Source organism: Mustela erminea, chromosome 9 (assembly GCF_009829155.1).
Source record: "Mustela erminea isolate mMusErm1 chromosome 9, mMusErm1.Pri, whole genome shotgun sequence".
Lineage (NCBI taxonomy): Eukaryota > Metazoa > Chordata > Mammalia > Carnivora > Mustelidae > Mustela > Mustela erminea.
Window position 1 is genome coordinate 38768331 of NC_045622.1, and position 24042 is coordinate 38792372.

Consider the following 24042-nt stretch of genomic DNA (forward strand, 5'->3'; position numbering starts at 1 on the left):
TCAGACTGGCCTGGGTGATCACACTGGCCTTGAACAGAATCTTGGCTTCATGTCCCAAATGTCACCTACTCAAAGAGGCTTTCCTCACCAGTGTATTGCGTGTTGCCTACCATTCCCACTTCAGACACTATCGTGGAGACTTCTTTGAGTGGCCTCGGAGAGCTTGTCTCTGAACTTACAGCCTTTACTTGTTTATTATGTGACCCCCTGCCCCTTCCTGTTTACTTTGTATCCCCAGCATGCAGGGCAGACCCTGGGACCCAGGCCAAGTCCAGGGGCTGCTGTCTGAGGCTCCTGTCTGCACATCAGCTGTCTTGGAGCTACTCTCTCTTCTGGAGCGTGCAGATGAAGTCAGAAGTTTGGAAGGCTTAGGAATCATGACACTATATGCTAATAATAAAACTGCAACAGGTACAGCAACTCTTTACTCAGTACCTACTTAGTGCCAGATCCCAGACGGGGTGTTAGACACGTTTCCCCCCGCCAGCAACTCTAGGGAGGTGGAGAGCGGCTATGCAGCACGACTTCCCTAGGCAGATTAATATCTGGTACTGGGAAATGATATGCCAGATACATTGGTGTTACCCTCACGATGGAAGTATTTGGACAGTATTTATGTAAGTCTGTAAAGGATGCAAAACAGTTAAGGATTCTTCTGGGAAGTAAATTCAAATGCCTGGAAAACACTCTTCCCTAGAGTCACACTCTGCACCAACCTCCCCACTCTGGAAGACACCACCCTTTCCAGGCACAAGGCAGTAAGCAACCTCAGGCAGATTCCCCAGCTAATGAGACACCCTCCTTTTCCCCTGCAGGCAGGTAAAGGGTTCAACTATATGAGCACGCCACCTCCCCAGGAGTCCTGGCCTCTGTTGGGAAGAAAAAGAGCACATAAATATAATATAAGGTGTTATTATTCTGGCAAATGTACTCTAATTCTGGACCAGACGCGAACTGCAGCCCAGTGGTATGATTTTGAAAAAAGAATTATAATAATTATTTTTTGGCAGCCTGGAGTCTTTCATCTTTATGAGATGATAGCAATGTTTTAAAAGGATTATCACAGTGCTGCATGGTAATAATAATAATCCTTTATTATGTATAATGCTTTAAGAGTTTTAAAAGAACTTTGATATAAAATATAAGGGTTGGTTCTAATAGCAATCCTTTGAGGTATATGGAGTGGGAATTATTTGCCACATTTCACAGCAGGGGAAACTGAGGTCCAGGGCAATTAAACAGATTTTAGCCATGCGAGATATCTTGGCCGGGCAGCTCCCGGATCCTTAGGCACCACTTCCCGGTCTAGGGCTTGTTAAAGAAATCATTGCTGGTGAACTGGTTTAAAGGAAAACACCAGGAGAGATTTGAAGAGTGTGTGTGTGTGTGGTGTGTGTGTGTGTGTGTGTGTGTGTGTGTGTGTGTGTGTGTGTAGGACCTAAGGATTCTAGTAAGCAATTCTTAGGGACTAACAGACCATTTTAGAAGGGCAGATGTGTGATAAAACCTTAATAAAACCCTAACTTTCAAGCATTGTCATCTGTTCCGTATCAGACTGTCACACTGAAATCCCCGTGCCATACATACTACCCAGGCTCCAAGTTTCCCAATAAAGATACTCGATATGTATAGAAAGAATGTTCCATGAAGCTCTTTCATGTCTATTTTCTCATTTCTTGCCTTATGGTGGTTTTTTTCTTTCCCTCCAGAAATAACACTCTTACAGTTTATATTGCTGCTGTTTCTGTCTTAATGAATTATAGGAGTACATTTTATGGTTTCAGAAACAGTTGTCTCGGGCAGTGAATCAACTAGCAGGCTTCTCTTCCTCAACCCTCTCCCCAGAAAAGAAATGAGAAGCAAAAGCAACTCGCGTCTTCACAAATGATGTACTTTGCTCTGATCACAGCCCTTTGGCTCTTTCTCCCTTCACATCCCAGGCCCTGGAGGCTTCCAGGGCTCTGCTTCTGAACCTTCTTTTCTGATGATTGACATGCTTGTTTTCAGAGGAAGGCAAAGGCTGCTCGCTCTACCACCCACGCTTGGCACATAGGAGTGTGTTGGGAGGAAGGTACCAGAAATCTCCATCTTCAGAACCAAGCAGCCCAAGAAAGATATCTTTATTTAGGAATCCGTAGTTCAAATATATTAAAGTTCTAGTTTACACTGAAGGTTAAAGAAGTTTAGTGAAAGTCAGTTTTAATGAATGCTAGTTCCCTCTATGCACTTACCTCCAGAAAATGTTCTGCCTGCTGTTCTCGATCCAATTTCCTTGAAGTTGTTGTAATCAGACCTGCGTAGAAATGAGAATATTTGACTTTTAAATATCTGGGGCAAGTAGCTTACTGAGCATGGGAAGCAAATCCAGTTAAAGGAAAAGCAAAACTGATGGGGAACAGTAACTCTTCCATCCCCAGTGCCCATCAAGATGGTCTCTGAACTTTTATAAAATTTATAAAGGAAACCTGAAAAAATTGTTCTGGTTCTGGTTCTGCTTACCTCCGTTAGATACTGTAATCACTCTGGGGATGTAGAAACTCACTGAAGAACCATTGTTTTCCTGATAATAAGGAATTTCAATGATTCATTTGCATATGACTGAAATTCTACAGTAAGAACCTCATTAAAGATTTCAGAGATCTTGAACGCTAATAGGTTGTTGATGCTGATCAGAATCAGGGTATGGAACAGCACTTTCTTATTTAACTTTTTAATGCTGATACAATTTTTTGTTACCCTTGACAAGGAAGGTTACTTCGGTAATAGCTACTTGTACACATAATTATTTCAAATTTAATAACTTATATACCAAAGACCTCACACTGTAATTTTATCATTTTGTTTTATGTGTTGAAATCTTTACACAAAATCAGTTCCACATGGGAAATATCTCTATATCTTTCCTTCGAATGGTGTTTCCCGTAAATGAATCACCCCTTTGAGTATAAAGACAAAGAAAAGGCAATGAGAAGCCACAACCTTCAAGGCTGCCCAGTTATTACACCAATTTGTCTTTTGCAGGTATTATTATTATTATTGTCAAATGGCAATTAGGAGGTCAAATTTATATTCCATTTCTTGATGCTACACCGTCCCTGAAGACGAGACTATGGATTGGGTTGATCTTGTGACCTGTGCTGATGGAGAGAAAAGAGCAGGGAAAATCGCATGTCAAGCTTGCTCCCCACATGATGAGGTACAGGAAGTATGGAAAAGGCATTTTACCAAGATCTGCTGAGAAGCTCAAGACCTCTAGCTTTTGTTTTACATGTACCTGGTAGGTGGGAGCATGTAGATTCTAGAGAAAGCCAAGAAGAGGCCCCAAGAGCTGAAATGGGCATCAAAATAAAAACCCACTGAGGGTAGCATATCTCTTTACAAAATGGCCCCACTCCCCTTCGCTCTCATCTGCCCACACACCCCATGGGAGGGAAGGCTGTGTTCCCACTCTACAAATGATCTGCCTTCCCATAAATTCTTTCTGGAACATGCCCCACCCCCCACTGCTTCACCTATAGATGGTTTACATTTAGCTCAGATGTTAGAGAGGTGACCTGTCTTCCAGGGTTAGGTGTCCATCTGGTGTGTCCCAAAACAACCAGTACACTCCTCCATCACGGCTCTTTGCTCTGTGCTAGAATCCGTTGTTCACTTGTGTGTATTTCCCCACTAGACAAGTTGACAGAGTTCCTTCATGGGAAGGCTCTGCCTTTTTATTTTGAAGCCCTGCTGTCTCCCTAGCCTCCGGCCTCTAACAAAGAATAGGAACTTCATTAATGCTCAGTTGACAAAAGCTGCTATAGAGGAGATTATTTATTTTCTAATCTCCAGTTTTGCTGCAGACTTAGAGTGTGTTTCTTCAGGAAGGTACTGTTTTGTGTGCCGGGAGAGTGTTTGCAGGTGGACCGGGGGTGCTGGCTTCTCATATTCATTTGAAACCACATTCGGAGTGTCTCCATGGGAATGGCACACCGCTAGGCGCTCTTGGGATACAAAGATGAGCTACTGTCTGAGATTTTGGAGAGAAGACTGGTATCAAGACTTTGAAGTGGGAGAATCAGTAACTTCTCTTCCCTCACTGCTCATCAGAACCCCTCCGGGGAAACTCAAAAACTCAGATTCTGTGCCCTAGTCCACCTCTCATTTACTGTGTCCAAGTCTCTTGGGACGATGCCTGAACAGGTTCTCTAATTCTGAAAGGCAGCTCTGTGCCATTCCACTCTCCTTTGTTGAATCTCAGCATGACTTTTTATTGACATTAATTTTTCTGCCCAGCCACATCCAAGAATGAAATGCATCGAGCTGCTTTAGCATCTCGCTCAGTGTGTCGGGGGTGGGGGTCGGGGAGGGTTGGGGACGAATGTAGGGGAGACAGAGATGGTGTGAGTGCCCCGGTGGCTGAGGTGGTAAAGGAAGAATAAAGCGGGGCACAGCTCTCTGGTTCAGATTGACTGAGGGTCAGTGTGGTCACACCAAGGGGCGTCACACACAGAAATCTGACTCCTTCGTTTCCAGGCTGTTCTTTCCGACAGGGTCACATGTCACAATGGCACTGTCCAAATGAGAAGTAACTGACTTCTCGGAAAGGGAAGGGAGGCTTTTGCGAACCTCAGCACCTCCTCAGGGGGCATCCTCTGTGAGAAGTCACAATGGGAATGAGGAACACTTATTAGAGGGACGCTATACATGGATGAAAGGGCCATCAGCCTTCACTCTGCTGGTTGCCTGCTGCTCTTGCAGGCACAAAAGACCAAGAGCCCTTTGCCCTCTGTTCTCCCTGAGAACACTTGTGTCACGTCCTCACTGGGTCAGGAAGCCATGGACCCCGTGACGTGCTGTGCACAGGGAAGAGGTCAGGCTTCCTCTCCTGATTCGTGCTAGGGTGATTTCTTCCTCCTTCCTTCTTTCCTTCCTTCTTCCTTTCTAAGGAAAGCCACTTTTTGCATAATGCTTATGTAGGACTGAGGGAGCAGTACGACACCCCTGTCATCTCCATCCCGGGATGTGTTCTTCACATACTTAACAGCCAACCGAGAAAGAGACAGCCTTCCTGAAAAGTCTGAAACACACGCAACAGGGAACCTGGAGCGTGACAAAGCCAAGCCGACTCTGTTCCTGGAAGAAAGGCAGGAAAGCCTCTGTAGGTTTTAGTTCCCTGTGTTTCCATTATTGTTATTTTCACAGAGAGATGGTAAAAGGCAGGTTAAAAAAAAAAAAAAATCTAAGTCAAAAGTGAAAATTGGTGGGAAATCAGATGAGGTAGGGTGTGGACAGGAAATGCTATTTGTGGGGACAAGGTTTCTTCTGGGGTGATGAAAATGCTCTAAAATTACAGACTGTGGTGATGGTTGCACGGTTCCACACGCATTCTGAAAACCACTGAATTGTATACTTTAAATGCGTGAATGTCATTGCATGTAAATTACATGTCGGTAAAGCTGTTTAAAAATCAGGAAGAGATCACAAACTGCCTTTTAGATTTTTAACAAGCCCCTCATGTTTGGAGAAGACAGGCATTTAAAAATAAATGAATGACCGGACAGAGACATTACTTTAGGAATCAGGCATGAAGAGGGAGGGGTTGAGATGAATGGTGTAATCGGGTGTGTCCACAGGGAGTCAGGGACATAAAAATAATGAACAGAATGTTTTGGGGTTAAAGCTACAACTGGTAGTTATTTGTGCTAGGAAATAATCCTTGTTATGAAGATGGGACCAGCTACACTAAGAAGAGGCAAGAGCTCTCTTCTCTTAAAGAGACACACTTGGATGAGCTCTGCCCCTTAGCAGCACTGGTTTTCAGTCAGAAAGGAATGCGGTGAGCCATCCTCACAGTCCAGAGGAATTTGTCAAAATAGCCAATGCTGTGTCTTCATTTTTAACAACTCTGTGGTCGCTGAATGTAGCTGGGCCTTAGAAAAGAGGAGAGAATAAAACAGAGCACACTCTCTCTCTTCAGCTTTTCTGATGCATCATGGTGGATGGCAATCCCATTGTGTAATTTCAGCAGGAGAGAGGCGTGGACATCACACATGTAACTGAAGACCCATTGGGCACAGTAAATTGGGGACTGACATGATGAAATTGAATTTCAAAGATAAATCATAGGCGAGCTTTTGAATGTGGTTCGGAGATATAAACAAACACATCATTTGATATAATTACATATGCAAACCTCCAATTTAGGAGGGGAATTGTGCCAGTACTAAGTGAATGATACTCACTAAAGGGGGGGGAGCATATGGTTGAAACCATGCAATTACATTAAAAATGACTAGCTTTGATTTTTTGTTGTGGAGACGGGGGACTCTCACAATCTCTCTGAGAAACAGCCTGAGCACGAAAATGTCACTCCTGTTCAAAAGAGAACATAGAGTGTTCTAAGTAGTTATGGTCAGAGAAGCCATACTTGTGGGAAGACATCTTTTCCCGGCTTTTTCTCCCTGTGGGTGACCTGGGTCGCAGCTGTGTAATCTAAGTGTCGTGACATTCACATTTTGTTTAAGTGCTACTTGAAGCAATGTGGGTCTTCGCTACTTCAGCATAATTTTCCAGGACTGTTGGAAACTGCGTTTAGTATCAAAAAAAAAAAAACACAATTAGAATGATCAGCCCTGTAAGCTACAATTAGTACTAAGTCTGTCCTTCTTAACTCCATTTCCTCTGCTCTCGACTGCTCCTCGTCCACCCCCAGATATCTGGAAAACCCCTCACCATCCTTCCAAACATTTCACACATTGCTCTCCACAAAGTCTTCTCTGATTTTCCCTCTAGCATTTTTCGGGTAACCCATCTGTCATCAGGATCCCCTTCTAGACCACAGTTTCAAGAAGGCAGAGATTTGGGGGAGTTTACCTGCTGATCTCGGGAACCTAGGGGAGAACCCGTCACAGTTGTTCAACATGCAAATAATACTATCACTGCACCCAATATGTGGCTCTGTTTGTTAGTGAACTGTTCCTAATATGATACAAGTAAAAGGGTAAAAAAGAGATCTTAGTCATCTCGTGTTCTTGGTACTTAACATAGAAGCTAGCACCTTGTAAGCAGAACTTGTTTGAAAGAAACTTCCAGAATGCTCAAAGCTGTTTTATACAGAGTGGCCATAATGGTCCCAAACCACGGGAGTTGAAGTGACCTAAACGCTCTATTTCATCCTTTGAGTAATTTCAAAGTCTTTCCAATTTCTGGAATTCTCTCTCATGCTGAATGTTGAAGGTGTTTAGAACAACTCCTGACAGCCTGTTCTTTTTTTATTTTTTGTTGTTGATGACAGCTTTTTAATCTTTAATGTTATACACAAAGGCTTTGTGGCTATTTCCATAGTCTTCCATATCCTGGTTTCTATCAAATTGATGCAGAAATGATCTCCTCATAGTATCCCACATTTGCTGAGTACTATGTGCCAGCCACTGTACCAAAGAGCTCACATACATGCTGTCATTGAATCTCAGAGTGATGAGGGAGACAAGAACTATTCTGACTCCATTTATAGGAGGAAATTGACTTACATAAGGTGTCCAAGGTCACCAATGATTAAACCATCATTCGTACGAGGGACACTAATTCTGAAAAGCCTCTTCACTATCTCCCTAGAAGATGAGTACGTACAGTGGTGGCCAAGCCCCTGTCTGGGAGCCAGGAGACCTGGGTCCTGGTCTCAGCCCTGCTGGTTATTGGGTGGAGAGTCTAGGCAATGACATGGTTTCTCTAGGCCCCTGTTACTTTACCTGGGAATACGCTAAGTCTCTTTTCAGTGTAAGGAGTCTAAAATAACACAAAAACATTAAAAGGAGATCATTCTTTGATCTCTTACTGACCCTGCTTTCTTCTTGGTGGACCCGAGCCCAGCTGAGCAGGACGTGAGTAACTCACGTCCTGGCAGGAACAAGAGGGGCTGCATTATGGTTTTTATTTACCCACAAAATCTTTATATAGCTTGAATATTATCCCCTTATTGGGTATATCATTTACAAATATCTTCTCTCATTCAGTAGATTGCCTTTCTGTTTTGTTGATGATTTTCATTTGTTGCACAAAATCAACACTTAAGGATAAACTTGTCTCTCAAAAAGAGGAAAATGAAAACATCAGTTAACTATAAGTGTGCTTTTCTAAGTGGAAAAAAAAAACACCCTTATTCTCATGTTTATTGTCTCTTCCATAATATCCCAACTTCTAGAACTTCCATTTCCACCTTTCTGTTCAGCCCATCAGGGAACCGTGAAATGTCGCCTGCGTATTTACACATGGACTAAAGGCTGTGAACTGAATTTGGAGAATGAAATAGACACACGATAAGTGTAAATTTCCGTGCAAATGCAAATTCAAATGCAAAGATTTTTATAGGAAAAATTAAAGTTGGAGTGAAGAGACCTATTAAATTTTTTTTTTTTTTATTTGACAGAGAGAGATCACAAGTAGGCAGAGAGGCAGGCAGAGAGAGAGAGTGGGAAGCAGGCTCCTTGCTGAGCAGAGAGCCTGATATGGGGCTCAATCCCAGGACCCTGATATCATGACCTGAGCCAAAGGCAGAGGCTTTAACTCACTGCGCCACTCAGGTGCCCCTTAAGTTTGTTTTAAAGAAACAACCAGATAATATGTTTTTAGACTAAACAATGTTTCTTTCTTTTCTTTTTTAAGATTTTATTTATTTGACAGAGAGAGACACAGTGAGAGAAGGAACACAAGCAGGGGGAGTGGGAGAGGGAGAAGCAGGCTCCCCACTGAGCAGGGAGCCTGATGCGGGGCTTGATCTCTGATAGAGGACACTGGGATCATGACCTAAGCCAAAGGCAGATGCTTAACGACTGAGCCACTCAAGCGCCCCTCTTTTTTTTTTTTTCTTTTCTTTTTTTAGAGGGGGTGGTTTAAGATTTATTTATTTATTTCAGAGAGAGTAGGAGAGAGAAGCTCAAGCCAACTCCCCGTTGAGCACAGAGTGGGGTTAGGGCCCAATCTCATGACGCTGAGATCACGACTTGAGCCAAAATCAAGAGCTGGACACTTAACCGACTAAGTCACCCAGGTACCCTAAACAATATTTCTTTAAAAAGAAAAGAACCACCAGAAATAAAAAATATATATAAGAGTTAATGCATTGGTTATGATGGGGTTAAAAAAAGGGTCTGGAAACTGGCTCCAGCAGACAAGCTTCTTAAGTAAGAGCTGTTTCATGAGGTGTAAAGATGTGGAGTTGCTTGACTGAGTACATAGTGCTACTATTAAATTTTCTTAAGAAAATCTGACAGGGAAATCATGGAGAGAGCTTCCCTCTGCAGCTTGAGCTTTTCTTTATAAATAGTGACTTTGAAGATGCCAGTAGAAACTTCAAAACTGTGTGAGTGAGGATGTATCCTGGGCCAAGGATGGAGACCCTGTGGCTCACACGTGGTGCAGAGCTGGTGGCCTTCTGGCAGTTAAGTTTCATTTTCTTTCTTTGCAAGCCAATGGATGGCATTTCTCAAATCTGACTGAGCAGCACGGAAATTGCAGGCAGGATTCTTCTGCTAGAAATGCTTTCACCCTTGGATACAGGATGTTGCAGCTGCTACAGGTAGCAAAGGGAGAAAAGCCAGCTTGTGCAGGAAGAGTGTTGGGGCTTGGCACACACCTCTGTATCTTCATTTCAGGCCCAGCTGACGGATGGAGTTGCCCACAGCCCGGAGGGAGAGGTCTAATGTTCTGGCAAGCCCTGTTCCCTTGCTGTACCACTCGTTACAGACAAGATTGATTAAGGGCTTGGGGTCAAGGTAACTTGTCATCAGGGTGAAGGATAAGACAGTGGCCAATGAGGGAGGAATAATGAAGAAGATGTTGTATGGTGGAGAATATTCCAAAGACCTCTTCCCTGAATAATTCTCTCCCATATCACGTGTTCCTGCCACATACATCAACATATGCATGCACACACATGCAGACATATATGTACACACACAGATACACACAGGACCAGAGACACTGTGTATGAGTCTACTTTAGCCTGAGTACCTGGATACATACCAGACCCATCTGTTCTTCCCTGAGTTTCTCTCCTCATCACTAATTCTCATGGCTCTCCCTTCTAATCTCACACAGCCCTCTGGCTCTGCCTTCTGGTTTGGCCTAGATGAAGAAGGATTTATGCACCTGAAGAAGTCTCTAGGGGATTTAGCTAAACCTTGAATGCCATATTGGATTTCTTCAGAGAAATTAAGCTACAGATGGTGAACCCGTATTAAGGATGTTGTATGAAATGATGCCATCTTTAGGTGCCATTAACATACCACTGACGTGTGTGCTCAGATGTGCAATATGGAACACATCTCCCTCTTTCTCTTTCTGCCAAGGTTTTCTTCCGCATAATTCTGAATATTTAATGATCAAGATAAGGAAGAAGTAGTGGCTAGAAATCTAAGGACACTCTGTGGACGGGCCTCCGAGGTGACCTAGTCTGGGAAGCATGATGGGGTACTGGTTAGCAAAGCACTAACCAACACTCAGTCTTTGGCCTTAGACCATCTGCTCTTGCCTCTCGGTCCTGCCCCCAGGCAACTGCATGGTCTTCAGCAAGTTACTTAGCTTCTCTAAACAGCAGCTTCCTTAGTGGTAAAATGAGGCTTCTTAAATTAAATCATCGATTTAAAAGGCTTAGTTTGGTTCCTGGCACATACTAAATGCTCAAGTAATGTAATTCTCATTATGAGCTCCCCAAATAATGCTTGTTGTATCCTATGCATTCAAGGATGTAATCGTGCTTCCCTCCGGTTTTAAGACTTCCCACCAAATGTGTCTGAACATCTGGGCCACAAAAATTGTAAAATGTCTCTTACTCGCAATGTTACAGGACAGATAAGAAAACTGATGCGTACGGTTTAAGTAACTTGTTCAAAGACTTTTGAGAAGTCCTTCAGCCACACATTGTTACATTTCATCCAGGAGGTAGTATACAGACCTGCAGCTCAAAGTGCGGCAAGGGTCGCAGCATCAGCATCACGTAGGAGCTTGGACGTGCAAACATGCAGGCTCCTCCCAGACCTAGGTGATCTATTTTGAGAAGCCTGGTTCAAGACCATGCCTGGTTTTCACGTTTGGTGGTGGTCTGGAATCCCATGGGGAGCATGAGCAAACACGGATGCCAGGGTCCCACATTCAGAAGTTCTGAATTATCTGGGATGGGCATAGGTCAGAGCATAGAGATTTTTCAAGAGCTCCAGGTGATTCCAAAATTCAGGCAAGGGTGAAAATCACTATATAGATAGTTGTTCTTGCTGGGTGATTCAGCCAAGGTAACTGGTTTTCTGTTTGTTTATTTGTTTTTTGCTTATCCAAATGGTCTAGTTTTCCCACAATGAAAAATACTCCATTTTTAAAATACAAAAGAATTTAAAGGCCAATAAAATGGGGCCCCTCATGCATAGTCTCCTGTGTGTACTCAACTGAATTTGCTAACGTTCTTTCTTTTTAAATATTTCATTTCTTTATTTGACAGAGAGAGAGAGAGAGAGAGAGAGAGAGAGTGTGAGCGAGCATGAGCAGGGGGCGGAGGTTGGGGAGGAGAAGCAGACTCCCTGCCGAGGAGCCTGATTCGTGGCTCATCCCAGGCCCCTGAGATCATGACCTGGGCAAAAAGCAGAGGCTTAATCACCTGAGCCACCCAGGGGCCCCTGAATGCTACCAAATTCTATTCCGAATCCACGCAGCAAAGGACAAAACCCCATGGTTGCCAGTTTTAGATTGAACTTTAGATCGGACATATGCCTTCTATCTACCCCTAACATAATGGTTTATCTCAGCTACAATTTGACCTCATTCTGGGGGCTTTCTTTCGCTGTGTGATGCCTCTCTTGGCTCCATCTGGACCTCAGGTAGCAGAGGGAAACATCCCCTCTGTGGCGACGCTGTCTCTTCACCACAAAAGCATACTGAACACAAGTCACATTGGGAAGAGATAAGACGATACAATAGTAAGCCTTTATGTTGGTCTCCGTGGCACCCAGTGAGGGAGACACACACCTATGCAAACAGCGATGATACACGGTGTGATCTATTACATACCCTGGGGAGGTCCAGGTGCTCCGAAGAAGGAAAGATAAACACTGAATCATGTGACCAGAAAATTTAAGGGAATAAATTGAACGTTGAATTTGCACTGGGCCCTACATGGAGAACCAGATTCCAGCAAATGGAGAAGATGGAAAAAACTGAAGTAGCAAATCTGTAACTAGGTCTGAAACAAATTAATGAGAAAGATGAGTCTGGTTTTCAATCCTGGCTCTCTGATTTCTTAGCTGTGTGACCAAGGACAAGTTATACAACTTCTCTGTTCTAAGTCTGTAGTCTCTGAAATGGGGATAGATCTAACTCCCTTACAGGCTCTATGTAGCTAATAGTATAGACAAAGTGTTTGGCATAGGGCCACTTAGCTGGGCTGTTTAAAAAACAGAAGTACCGTCTATGAAAAGCAGTGCATTATCTTTTATTTTTATTAAAAGTCCTAACAGCACTGGGATGCTATTTATAATTACATTCAAGAGGGACACCTTGGGTAGCCTGGGAGGCTCAGTCTTTAAGCATCTGCCTTCGGCTCCTGTCTTGGTGCCAGGGTCCTGGGATGGAGCCCCAAATAGGGCTCCCTGCGCTTCGGGGGGCCTGGTTCTCCCTCTCCCACTCCCCTTCTTGTGTTTCCTCTCTCGCTGTGTCTCCCTCTGTCAAATAAGTTAATAAATAAATAATCTTTTAAAAAATTTAAAAATAAAAAACAGGGACACCTTACTGTTTTCAGACATGTCACCTCTGAAAATGTCTGCAAATGTAATAACCAAGTCCGTGAGAGTTAAGTTTCCTTCTACTTATTCAAATGAACACTATGAAGTTCTTTGATTTCTACACACTCCAGAGGTGTGAAAACCACCACTGCACTCCCCTTAGAAATGATTTCACTGCAAATAATTTGTTTCTACATCTGTTTTCATGTGACAGATAAAATCAGAAGGTTGGAGAAAGTGCAAATTACTCAGAGGATGTGCAAAGTCTTGAAAACACATTTGTGCTTTGTAGGCGTGCCATTCTGTAAGATCAGCTTTGCTCTGTAATCTGTACAAGGTCTTGGGTAGGAGCAATGTTTTGCAACTCAATTAAAAAAAAATCTAGGAAAAATATCGCTTGTTATGGAGAGCTTTGAATGTTATCAGAAGACTGACAAGCCTCCCCCCTTTTTATATCACACGTTTTCCAATTAATTTCCACATAATTCAATCCTTCCTTTTGTCCTAAATTTATATATACACTGTAAAACCTCATTATTTTGCATCCCACCTATCAGAGGATTTGTAATAGTTCTGGGGGTAGTTGAAGTTTACCTTTGTACTACCTACGTAAATTAATAGGGTGGAAAGGTCCCAGGGGAATATTTAATGTACTTGAGACAAACCATTTGCAAAGCACTTGAATTTTAACAAACCCCACTTTGATGTTCTAATTGCATATAGCCTATGTAACTATTCATTAGAATCCGTCCAACCAGGTCTTTTGTTTGGCAACACTTTAATAGTTGCATTAACCTTATGTGTTGATTGGAAAGCAGTAAAGGTGTGTTTCCTGAAATATTCTAGAATCTGCATTTTCAACTGCTGTAAAATCCTCTTCCACAAGAGTCTGAATTAATGGAATTTCATGGTCTTTCTGTGCTTTGGGAAGAAGTACCACCTCCCCTCCAAATGCTGAAATATGTGCTGAATCATGTGGAATGCAGCAACTTTGTGCAAGTCTCTAAAATGTCGTGTCTCTGTTTCTTCCTCTGTAACACAGCCATGATTTAATAGGGGAGGAATCCCCTTTTCCTCACCAGAAGAAATATATAATATTTTTTTTCCCCTTGTAAATTGAAGTGGAAATAGAGGAGGTTAAAATTTTTTAGAACTCCTTGGGAAAAATTGCTGTATCAAGTCAGTGAAGAGTTGTATACTCCTGACGGTCTTTTATAGAGGACTTTATAAATAATTGCATTCTAGCTTTATTACTTTGTATTTTGTTTATTGTTTGTCTCCATCAGTAGACTGTGGCCTCTCCAGGACAACTATGCTTTTATTCATTCATGTTCATTAGAAAAATATAGGAAGCAGGGCACCTGGGTGGCTCAGTCAGTTTAGCGTCTGCCTTCGGCTCAGATCATGATCGCAGGGTCCTGGAATCAAGTCTCGCATTGGGTTCTTTGCTCAGCGGGGAGTCTACTTCTCCCTCCTCCCCTGCCACTCCCTCTCTCTCTGTCAAATAAAGAAATAAAAACTTTTAAAAAATATAGGAAACTAGGCTAGTCTCTGTATCTTCCATGCCTAGCAAAGTGCATATGGATGGGGATCAATCAGTATTAGTCTATTGGATGAACAAAATATACTATTGAAAATGTGAATGGAAGCGTGTGTGAATGCCTCCACAGGTACCACCACCCAGAGCAGGTGACGGCCCATCATCTATGGGAATGCTCACTCAGCATTGATACTACAGCTTGTAAAAGCGCCCATGTCTTTTGGGAAAAGCTTCCAAATAAATTTCAAAATGGAATTATGTGCTGTGATAATTATTATTTTGGGTTTTTAACGCAAAATGTTACAAGTTCATACAGCCATGTTTTTTTGGATCACATGTCAGAGTCTGCAGTCTGTGTGGTTAATTGAGGTTAATGGGGGGAAATGGCAGATTGCCAATGCTAATGAGTTTTTCTTGACTCTTTCTAAAATGTATTTTATTTCTCTTTTGCCTTTACTTTTTGTTTAACTAAATTATGTTATTTATCCAAGAACCTGTCACGTAGAAGTAGGGTTGCTCACTGCCTGTCAGAGAGGGCTCAGCCTATGTTTCACTTCGCGAAGAACATTAGGAGTGCGTATGTGAGGATGAAAAATAGGAAACCTCTGACTTCCCTAGGTCCGCAAGGCGCTCCGCAGTGAGTATCAAAATGGAGGACAAGTCAAAGGGCCTTGTAGGATCACACTCCCAGCTAGAATCTGATGAATTAATTCTTCCAACATGCAGCCAATAATCTAGTAAGGAGTGTGCTAAGGGGGAAACTCCGCTATGTTTCATCACAAGAGGGACTTAGGTGGCCATTTTAGCTTCTTGTTCGAAGAGAATAACTGAAAGAGTAGGATTGGGGAACAGCCAAAGGGCAGCAAATACTGGCTCGTGGGATGGAGTTTGGTGTAGTGAGGAGGGGAGGTAGGCAGCCTTGAAGACCATCATGGAATCTGTCTCTAGATCTTATTTATTCCCTATTTATCCAGAAGATCAACATAAATACATATCAGTTGTTAAGAGCCACACAACCAAGTGACCATCAAATTTAGGAGCGGGACTCCTACATTGGAGCCCTTCACCAGTGCACTGTAATTATTTGCTTGGTTTTCCTTTCCTGGTTCCCTTAGGAGAGGTGGCAGAAGCTTGTTGAAGTTTTCCTCCTACTTCAGGGATGAGAAAGGGACGGCTGACCCTGGAAAACTGAAAATTAAGGGCTGCGGGGACTGGCAGGTGTCCTGGGCACTTATGTTCAAGTCTCTGTCTGTCTTTCCCTCCTCCTTTTCTTGGCATCCCAACCTCCAAGCCCTCCCACGAAGTCAGGAGAGGGGGCCAGTAGCACAGTGGCAAACGTTTCCTCTACATTTTTAGCAGTTTCATATTTTGTCTTTGGGGCTAACAGTTTGTAATGGGTGGGTACACAAGAGGGACCCATTTAAAAACCCACTAGCCAAATAAACATGCCACCCAGATTAAAAGAAAATGTTATCTTCTTTGTTAGCCCTCCGAGAAATTCAGTATCTTTTCAACAAACGGCTGAGCCTACAGAGCCTGAGAGTAGATTTTTAAGCCATTCACAACACTGTGTCAGTCCTTTCTCAGTGAAAATGAGCTCAATTCTACTGTGGTTGTAATTAGTGGATAATTAGTACTTGTATATTTCAATGCTACATGTCATGGAACTTGGCGCCTGGTTTAGCATCCATTCCACAAGATTATTTAGTTTTGCTGCAGTTTTAATTCTTCTGAGTCACACTGGTGTTCTGGCATTAGAGAGACTGGGGCTCAAGCTAGAGAGACTAAGGTTTGAAATTATATTAATGGGTTTCATTTTTCCCATGGAAAAGAAAATTGTCAGAAGGCTTTGCATTAACAAACTGAAGCAGCGGACAGGAGTGCACAGAGAAGGCGTTCCACAGTCTCAGCAGCCATTCTGGGCTCTGGGTTTTTAATAAGATATGAGGTACAGACAGTCTATTCCCACTGCAGACTTGGCACAAACGTACCTGCCTTCAGAGAAGCCTGGAGTAACGGCGAATGGGCAGTGAATACATGATTATAGCCAAGGGGTTAAAGACTCAGGTAGAATTATGCAAAAAGGTAACATTCGACCCAGAGGGGCTTCCCAGGATGGGCTCTCTTGGGTTAAAATGAGGAGTCTGTCGGGTACACAAGGAGGAAAAGGGCCTTTCACCATGTGCTGGTGGGGTAGGGACAGCATGCAGGCAAGAAGGACTACAGTTCTGTCCCAAAGTTACTTCGAGAGGCCTTAAGGGAAACTTTGGAATTCTGTGCTATTTATGATACATTTCCCCTAGGGACACTCAGCACCACAAGGTGCTCTTTTATGAACATGGAAATGTTTTTCATCTTTACACGTCAAGAAATAGCACTGCAGATGCCAACAGCAAGAGTCAGCTCTCCATTCTTGCAAGGCTCACAATGGAGAGACCAAGACCACCTGATAAGCCAGTACCTGAGCCTAACACAGAAACAGATAGAGGATGCTAGAAGAACACCACTCAGCTCCCTCTGAAATAGAGCCTTTCCTCACCACTCCCTTGGTTTCCTTTTGGAAACAACACTTTTGCATGGTGAGCAACCATCCCGGTGTGCCAGAGATGGTCGTGTTGTGGCAATCAAAATCCTAGTTCTCCGTTCCACAGAATCCTCAGTGTTAGGGAAACCAGGATGAGTGGTCACCCTAGTTTTAGATCACAATGTAATGCCAGGTCTCCGGGACTAACTTACTAAACAGACCTTCGAGGCTGGATGCATAGGAGAGTGTTTGCCATCTTGCCGTGGCATCCACTTTGGCTGGCAGATGGGGAAACCGAGGCACAGAGAGGGACAGTGCCGTGTCAGATTCCATAGTGCTCAGCTCTGACTAGGTAATAGCCCTGTTCAAAAACACTCAGAACTGCTTTATGACTTTCTTTTCTCTTCCACATAATCACACATTTCTAAACAATCTCCTCAGCTCCTCCCTGACCTAGCTAAGAACTGATATCATTTTCTGATTATTCTCTATGCAACCGGGGTATTCTGAGCACTCTACAGGCAACACTTCACTTAATCCTCCCCCAAATTCTAAATTTCTGTTACCAAATTGCTAAACACCATTATCGCCCCATTTTTCAGACAGAAGAGACTGAGTCTTAGCAAGATCAGGAAAGCTTGCTAGAGGTTACTCAGCTAGTGACAAAGATTGGAAACTCGATCAGATTGTCTGATTCCAGAATCCTTATCCTTACCACGAGGATATAAGACTCCTCTTCTTATTCAATTTGACCTTCTGCTATTTAAGATTATTCCATCATTTAACCAAAATATTTGCAAAAGGTACAAGAATGGCTTTCTCATTTATTCCACCTTCCATTGATTATTTCATTCACCAGAAAGACATCTTCATATAAGAATCTCTATTTGCTTTTCAGTTCCCAGTGGACCTGGGGCCACATCAAACCTTCCCACTACAATATTGCTTCAGAAAAATGCAAATCCGATGTGTGGATAGTGTTTTTGTCTTAAGCCATTGAGCTGTTGTAGGACCGATCCAATTAAACATCAATGACCCACCACTGACCGATCCTAAAGGAATCCAAGCGCCTGCCAAGACCTTCACCATTTGGATTTCTAGTTCTCTGAGCTCTTCTCTCCTTAGGTAATGTCCTCTTCCAGATTTCCTCTTGCTAGTCTTCCTTTTGAAAGTCTCTTACTTAACAAATTCAATTCAATTCATCAAAGTATTGAAGTTTATCGCCAGATTCTAGCTACTCTGCAATTTTTTCTGTTCCTGGAGCATGAAAGCTTACTTCTGCTTTAGGCCTTTGTCTTTGACCTTTCTTGGCAACATTCTTCTCCCCGCACCCCACCCCCATATCTGCATGGCTGATCCCTTCTCTATCACATAGAGCTCGGTTCAAAAATCCCCTCTTGAGAGAGAACACTTCCCCTCTCTCTGGTCACCCTGCTGAAAGTCTCTCCCTCCTGGTTTTATTTTCTTCTGACCTTCTCTGTCTGTAATCCTGTTTGCATATGTGTTCATTTATTGATCGTCTACCTCCTTCTATAGAATGTAAGGCTTACAAATATAGGAGATTCACACGCACCTGCCGTATCTGTGGTACCTAGAAGAGTGTCTGGCACATGGCAGGCCCTCAACAAAGGACTGCTGAATGGAAGAAGGAACGAGTTTATGCAAAATACTCATGAATGTTACCGATGTCCTCCTGTCCTTGCATTTGAATATCCTGCATGGTTTTTGTTCTTTCATCATTTTCACAATAAATGTTTTCAGTATTGCTTTCAACTCGAGTCGAAAGTTTCTGGAAGCCCTCCGTCTGGGAACTAGTCTAGAAGGACAGTCAAGGAAGATCCAGGTTTGTTTCCACCCCTTCCTGCTTCCCAGCTGAATGATCTTGAGAAGGTGACTCCAACTTCCTTGCCATAATCTAGGAAGGCTCCTATTGTCTCATGGGACACCTGTGACTATGAAATGAGACGCACACCAAAGCACCCGCCATGCAACATGTATCCTCTCATGTCATTGTCAAGTATATTTCACTTTTATAATTTCACCTAATTACCTGCTCTGAGTACACAATTAATCTGTTAATTTGAAAACAGAAAACCTGGAATATATGGAAGTTCAGGAAAACCTCAGGATTCTCTATGCTTTTTAGGAAAACCAGGAGCCTTTAAGGACAGAGAAGGTCAGTTAGAGGTTTGTTTGCATGGCAAAGCAGGGAGGACAGCGGCCTGTCGGCAAGACATTCCAGGGAGATGGATATCACTTCTACCACTGGACCTAAGAGGTTTGGTGAAGGTTAAGAGGTCCAATATTATTTGAGTCAATGGACTGAATTCAAAAATCAGGTTGATTTCAATCCCTTGCAAATGAGATCATGAAACCAGCTCTCTGCTCTTCAGGGAAAGCATCTCTGGCTCTCAGATCACTTATGTTCAGTTGTATTCTTCCACCTGGATAAATGAGGCTCGTTTGTGCCAAGAGGCAGAAGTTTCCAGCTATTTCTTTTCTTTTGCACTGTCCCTGTTTTGTGGCAAGGCATTGGTGGCATTAGTAAGAAAGATGGTAGCTGAAGGTAGTGGAGAAAGCTCCAGAGTCTGGAGAACCAGGCTCTTTGTCTGTTTGTCCCCTTAGGTAGTCTGGCCTTATGCAAGTCACACAACATCTCTGTGACTCCATGTCTGCACTTGCCACGGGGTATCAGTAACCACCCAACCTCATAGCTCCTCCATTTATCACCATCCATGGCTGCCCTACCACCGTGTCTCAGTAGCCTATGGAGTAAAATCCCAGTTCAACCTGACATCCAGGGCCTTTTGTGATCAGATCCCAGACTTTTTATAACCTTCAGTCTCCTGTGCCTAGATATAGTGCTTTCACAGATACCAGTGGAGAGAATGAATGAAAACGAGAGGACAACTTTGAAAGAGCTATTTCAAAAAATAAAAAATAGTTCTTTTATAAATATAGGATAGTCACGAGAGTCACTCACATTTCAGGTCTCAGTATAGAGATATAAATAAAAAAGATTGTGTAATGATAAACTCTCCAACTGTCCCACAATTAGACAGTCAGGGTTTGACTGACACCAACTTCTCAACCTTATCCACTTCAAAATCCCGTTTAAATTTCATCCCATTCATTGATTTGACTAAATGTACTGAACGTTTTGAAGGTTTTCAGGCTACACACAAAGGATTATTACCTTCAGGAATTTCCCATGTGTGACCCTTTGGGTGTCAGGCCTGCTGTTTTATGGGCCTGAGTGTGAAATGCCATCATGGCCATCATGGTGACCTAAACCAGATCTCTATAGAGATGATCAGAATCAGACAGATTGGATTTCCACCCAAGCTCTGCTATTTGCTTTCCATAGGAGGTTGGACAGATTTCCTTTCCTCATCTGTTAGGTGGGGAATACCAAACTTATAGGATTATTGGACATATAAACTACGATCATACACACAGAAGCATGTAGCATGAGGGTTGGAGCACGGTGGAGGATGAGCCTGTGTGACTATCTGCCTTACCCTGGCCTCAGTTGGACCAAAACAAAACCATTCCTAGTTGTAGTAGAGTCTTTATCTTGGTGAAGCACATTGTATTACAGCAAAGGTAGCAGTTATTGTAAGCCGGTACATAGATGTGCTACTCATTGCTCTACAGGCATTCTCTATTTCTTTTTTCTGACCCCTGTGGCCTCAATCTCTACCCTCATTGCCCCCACTCCTATTATTATAACCTGTAAGGAATCTCGCAAAAGGCTGCCCCTTTCAAGTGGTCTCAGGATGAAAACAGAAAAGACAGATAGGATATCCCTTTTACAGCTTTCTCACCAGTGCAAGTGAGAGGCTGAAGGCATCGCCCCAAATTACCCAATCAACCTAAAGGGGGAGATCATTTGTTTTCCTCTGGCAGAAACTTTAAACAAGGAATAATATGAGAGAAATGAATCTTACTTTCCTCCTCTAGGAATGGTTCTTAGCAGAGAAGGATCAAGTGAAATTTAAGTTCAATTTGACCCAAGTTCTTGTAAGATAAACACACCTCAAATGGAGGGTGATGGGAACCTCATTACTTAGAATTGGACAAATAACCCAAGGCAGTATGATTATAACCTGCCAGCAGTAATGGTTTGCTCAGCAAACCGCCTGAACCTCTACTGGGAACATTTAACACCACTTGTATTTTGAAATCACAGGCTAGATCTACAGGCAATAAAGACTGTTATCTCTCCGATTCATTGCAGTTGCACAAACACCCAGTTAATTCAGCTATAACACATCTGCCCAGAGAAATATTTACTTTTGGAGCCTCCCAGGTATGCTTTAAATTTCTCCTAATTGCTACCCATTGAGTTCTAAGTTTAAGTGCTGTTGAGATGGACCTCAGGTCCTTATTCTGTACTGAGAAGTTCACCACTATACAAACACAATGAGCACATTCTCGAATGACCTAACTGTGCATTTAGGAACTGCTTCTTTTCTCCAATTGAATGGATGAAATTCTCTCTGAACCTAAGAAGATAAGTCTTTCTCACTGCTCATTTGGCTTCTCAGTAGAGCAAATGGATGGTAAGTGTTTCTCAAGGATCACAAAGAGAGTAGCATTCATGCTTCCTGCCTGAGAATTACCTTTCTTGACTATTCAAGCTGTAGGAAATGAATTCTCAGGTCACCTCTTTACATTGTGAGGGTAACAAGCGTTCTTATACCATTAAAACGATAAGAAAACTTGAGTTAAGGGAAGGCCAGTTTCAGAGGAGGAAAAAAGAATAAAACCTCCCAGAGGTTTATAAAAACATTTTAATGAACATAACTTATTTATCTTGTTCCTTCCAAAATCCTTAATTATATATATATAAATATAAAGTCACAAAAGGATCTGGAAAAAAATAATTATATATATATATATATATATATATATATATATATATATATATAAAATTATATATATAAAAAGCAATGTAAAGTAACCCAATGTGGAACCAAGAGTCAGGATTGGTGTGGGTAAGGGAGAAAAGAGAGAGAGGTCACATATTGACTCTGGGTTTGCAATGTTTTTGCATGAAAAGCTGCACTTTCCTGTGCACCAGAGCACACACTGGTAAATCGCATCCTTTCTTTCCTTGTCCTAAATCTCAGGAACTCACAGTCCTTGGGAACACCAGCGTCAAGTTCTCTAGGCTCTGTGCCTCCAAGTTCCTTGCCAGTTCTCCCATCACAGCCCACATCCCCTCTGGACAATAAGAAGTATTTCTATTGGTAAATGTGGAAGAGTCTGGGAGAAGTCAAGGGGTGCTCCTCACCTGCCCCAGTTTCATAGCTATCTTCAGATTTGGGGCCACACCCACCCCAGATTTCCAAGAATTTTTTTTTTATTACAAGACTAGAGTCCAGGCTAGGTGGAAAGATAATATATCTTATCTGTGTGTGATCACATCATAACCCAGAAAGGATGTTGACAGTCCAACACTAAGAACTAATGTAACACCTTGTGAGCATTTAGACATCTTCTGGTTAAAATACCAATTTAATTGAAAACTCATGGAGGATGAAAACATGTCTCATGCTTCTTTTCATCTGGATACCAAGCAGTTCATCTCCACTTGTAAGCTTTCCTAACACCATATTCTCACACAAGGTGACTTCTGTACTGTTCTTTGTACACACATAGTACCCTGGGCAAATGTCTACCACAGCACTTACCACAGGGGTTGTTACTGCTGACATACTTGTATGAAGCTGACCATGAGTCCCTAATGACAAGGTCTATGTTCTCATTGTTTAATACAATCTGGCCCATAGTTAATATGCAATAAAGATTTGTAGGATGAATGCACATAGTAGTTATTCATCAGCATTTGTTTAACTGAACATAATCAAATACTTAGCAGGAAAGATAGAAATAAAAATGATACTTGAAAAAAGCTTTTCAGGTTATGACTTATTTGCAGAGTACTGAGTATGAGTTGTTTACACAGAACTGAAGAAATAATCTAATTTCAGTTTGAGTCCCCTTTTAAATTAGTTGAGAAAATTAGCCTGACCTTCTGATCCCAGGGCCTAAATTAACTTAAATCCAAAGCTAGATCAGACTAATGGATGGTTTTTAATAATAACCCCAAGCCGAATAAGAATTACTAACTCCTCGAGCTAGAATGACCTTTGGAGCTCATCTCAGAATCAATACATGAATACTTTTTGCTATATCCCTACCAGATGGTCAACCAATCTCTACCTGAATTATTCTCACAGTTTCATGACAGGTCATCCTTCACTTCTGAATCCATAAAGGGGCCATAAGTTCCTCCTTGTAGTGATAGAAATGCATATCCCTATCATGTTCTCCTCATTTGGCCCTCCAGCAAAACACAGGGAAATATTCTTCTGTCCTACATATGCATCTTTGAATGCTTAATGACAAACACTGGATTTCTCCTTCATTTTTCAAGAATAATCCTTATGCTCCAGTTCCTCACTTTGAGTCAAGGATTTCAGACCATGTTCCGTTGTGTTCATCCTCCTCATTTTTTTAAAATTAAGATTTTATTTATTTACTTGACAGAAAGAGAGAGAGCACCATAAGGGGGGAGCAGCAAAGGGAGAGGGATTAGCAGAATCCCCACTGAGCAGGGAGCCTGACTTGGGACTCGATCTTAGGACCCTCAGACCATAACCTGAGGTGAAGGCAGCTACTTAACCAACTGAGCCACCCAGCAGCCCGTGGTCATCCTCATTTTAATAAGATTCCCAGTCTGAATATCTAGTAGATGACAAAAAGGCAAAGATATGAGAACAACTGGGCTGGCTGGCATTTTTTGTTTATTCATTTGTTATTTTTAGTTAGTATTGAGACATGCCCTCCTCTTTCTTGGTATGTCTGTCATTGGGGACTAAACAACAATATAGTTGCCAGAGACTTTCCATTCATAATAACTCACAACTATTTAAAACAAAGGGCATTCTTCTCAGTATTACTTACTCCAAGGCTTCCAATGTTTGGAAACATTGCAAAATCCATTTCTGCTATAAAGATACTTCTGTTAGATTTTCCATTTAACAATAGGCAGGTTGTAGACCAGGTGGATGGAAAGCCCGACTCTAAAAAGTGTCTCTGAAAAATAATAATGACACCAGGTCAAGTGAACCATGAGCAGATGGGTAAGTGTGGCGATAAGAGGCACCCCTATATATTTTGTCCTGTTTGCTTCACAGTTAACCCTACTAAACACCTCATTC

The 24042-nt window shown here is 42.3% G+C and overlaps 1 protein-coding gene across 5 annotated transcripts in view; it reads right to left on the reverse strand.

The window, feature by feature from the left end:
* The window catches only part of FAT3 (FAT atypical cadherin 3), a 648153-nt gene that overhangs the window by 179975 nt on the left and 444136 nt on the right, over positions 1-24042 (reverse strand). For all 5 annotated transcript variants that reach the window (XM_032359439.1, XM_032359437.1, XM_032359438.1 and 2 more), the window contains one exon: positions 2232-2293. In XM_032359439.1, the coding sequence (XP_032215330.1) occupies positions 2232-2293 (62 nt within the window). The remainder of the gene's footprint in view (positions 1-2231; positions 2294-24042) is intronic.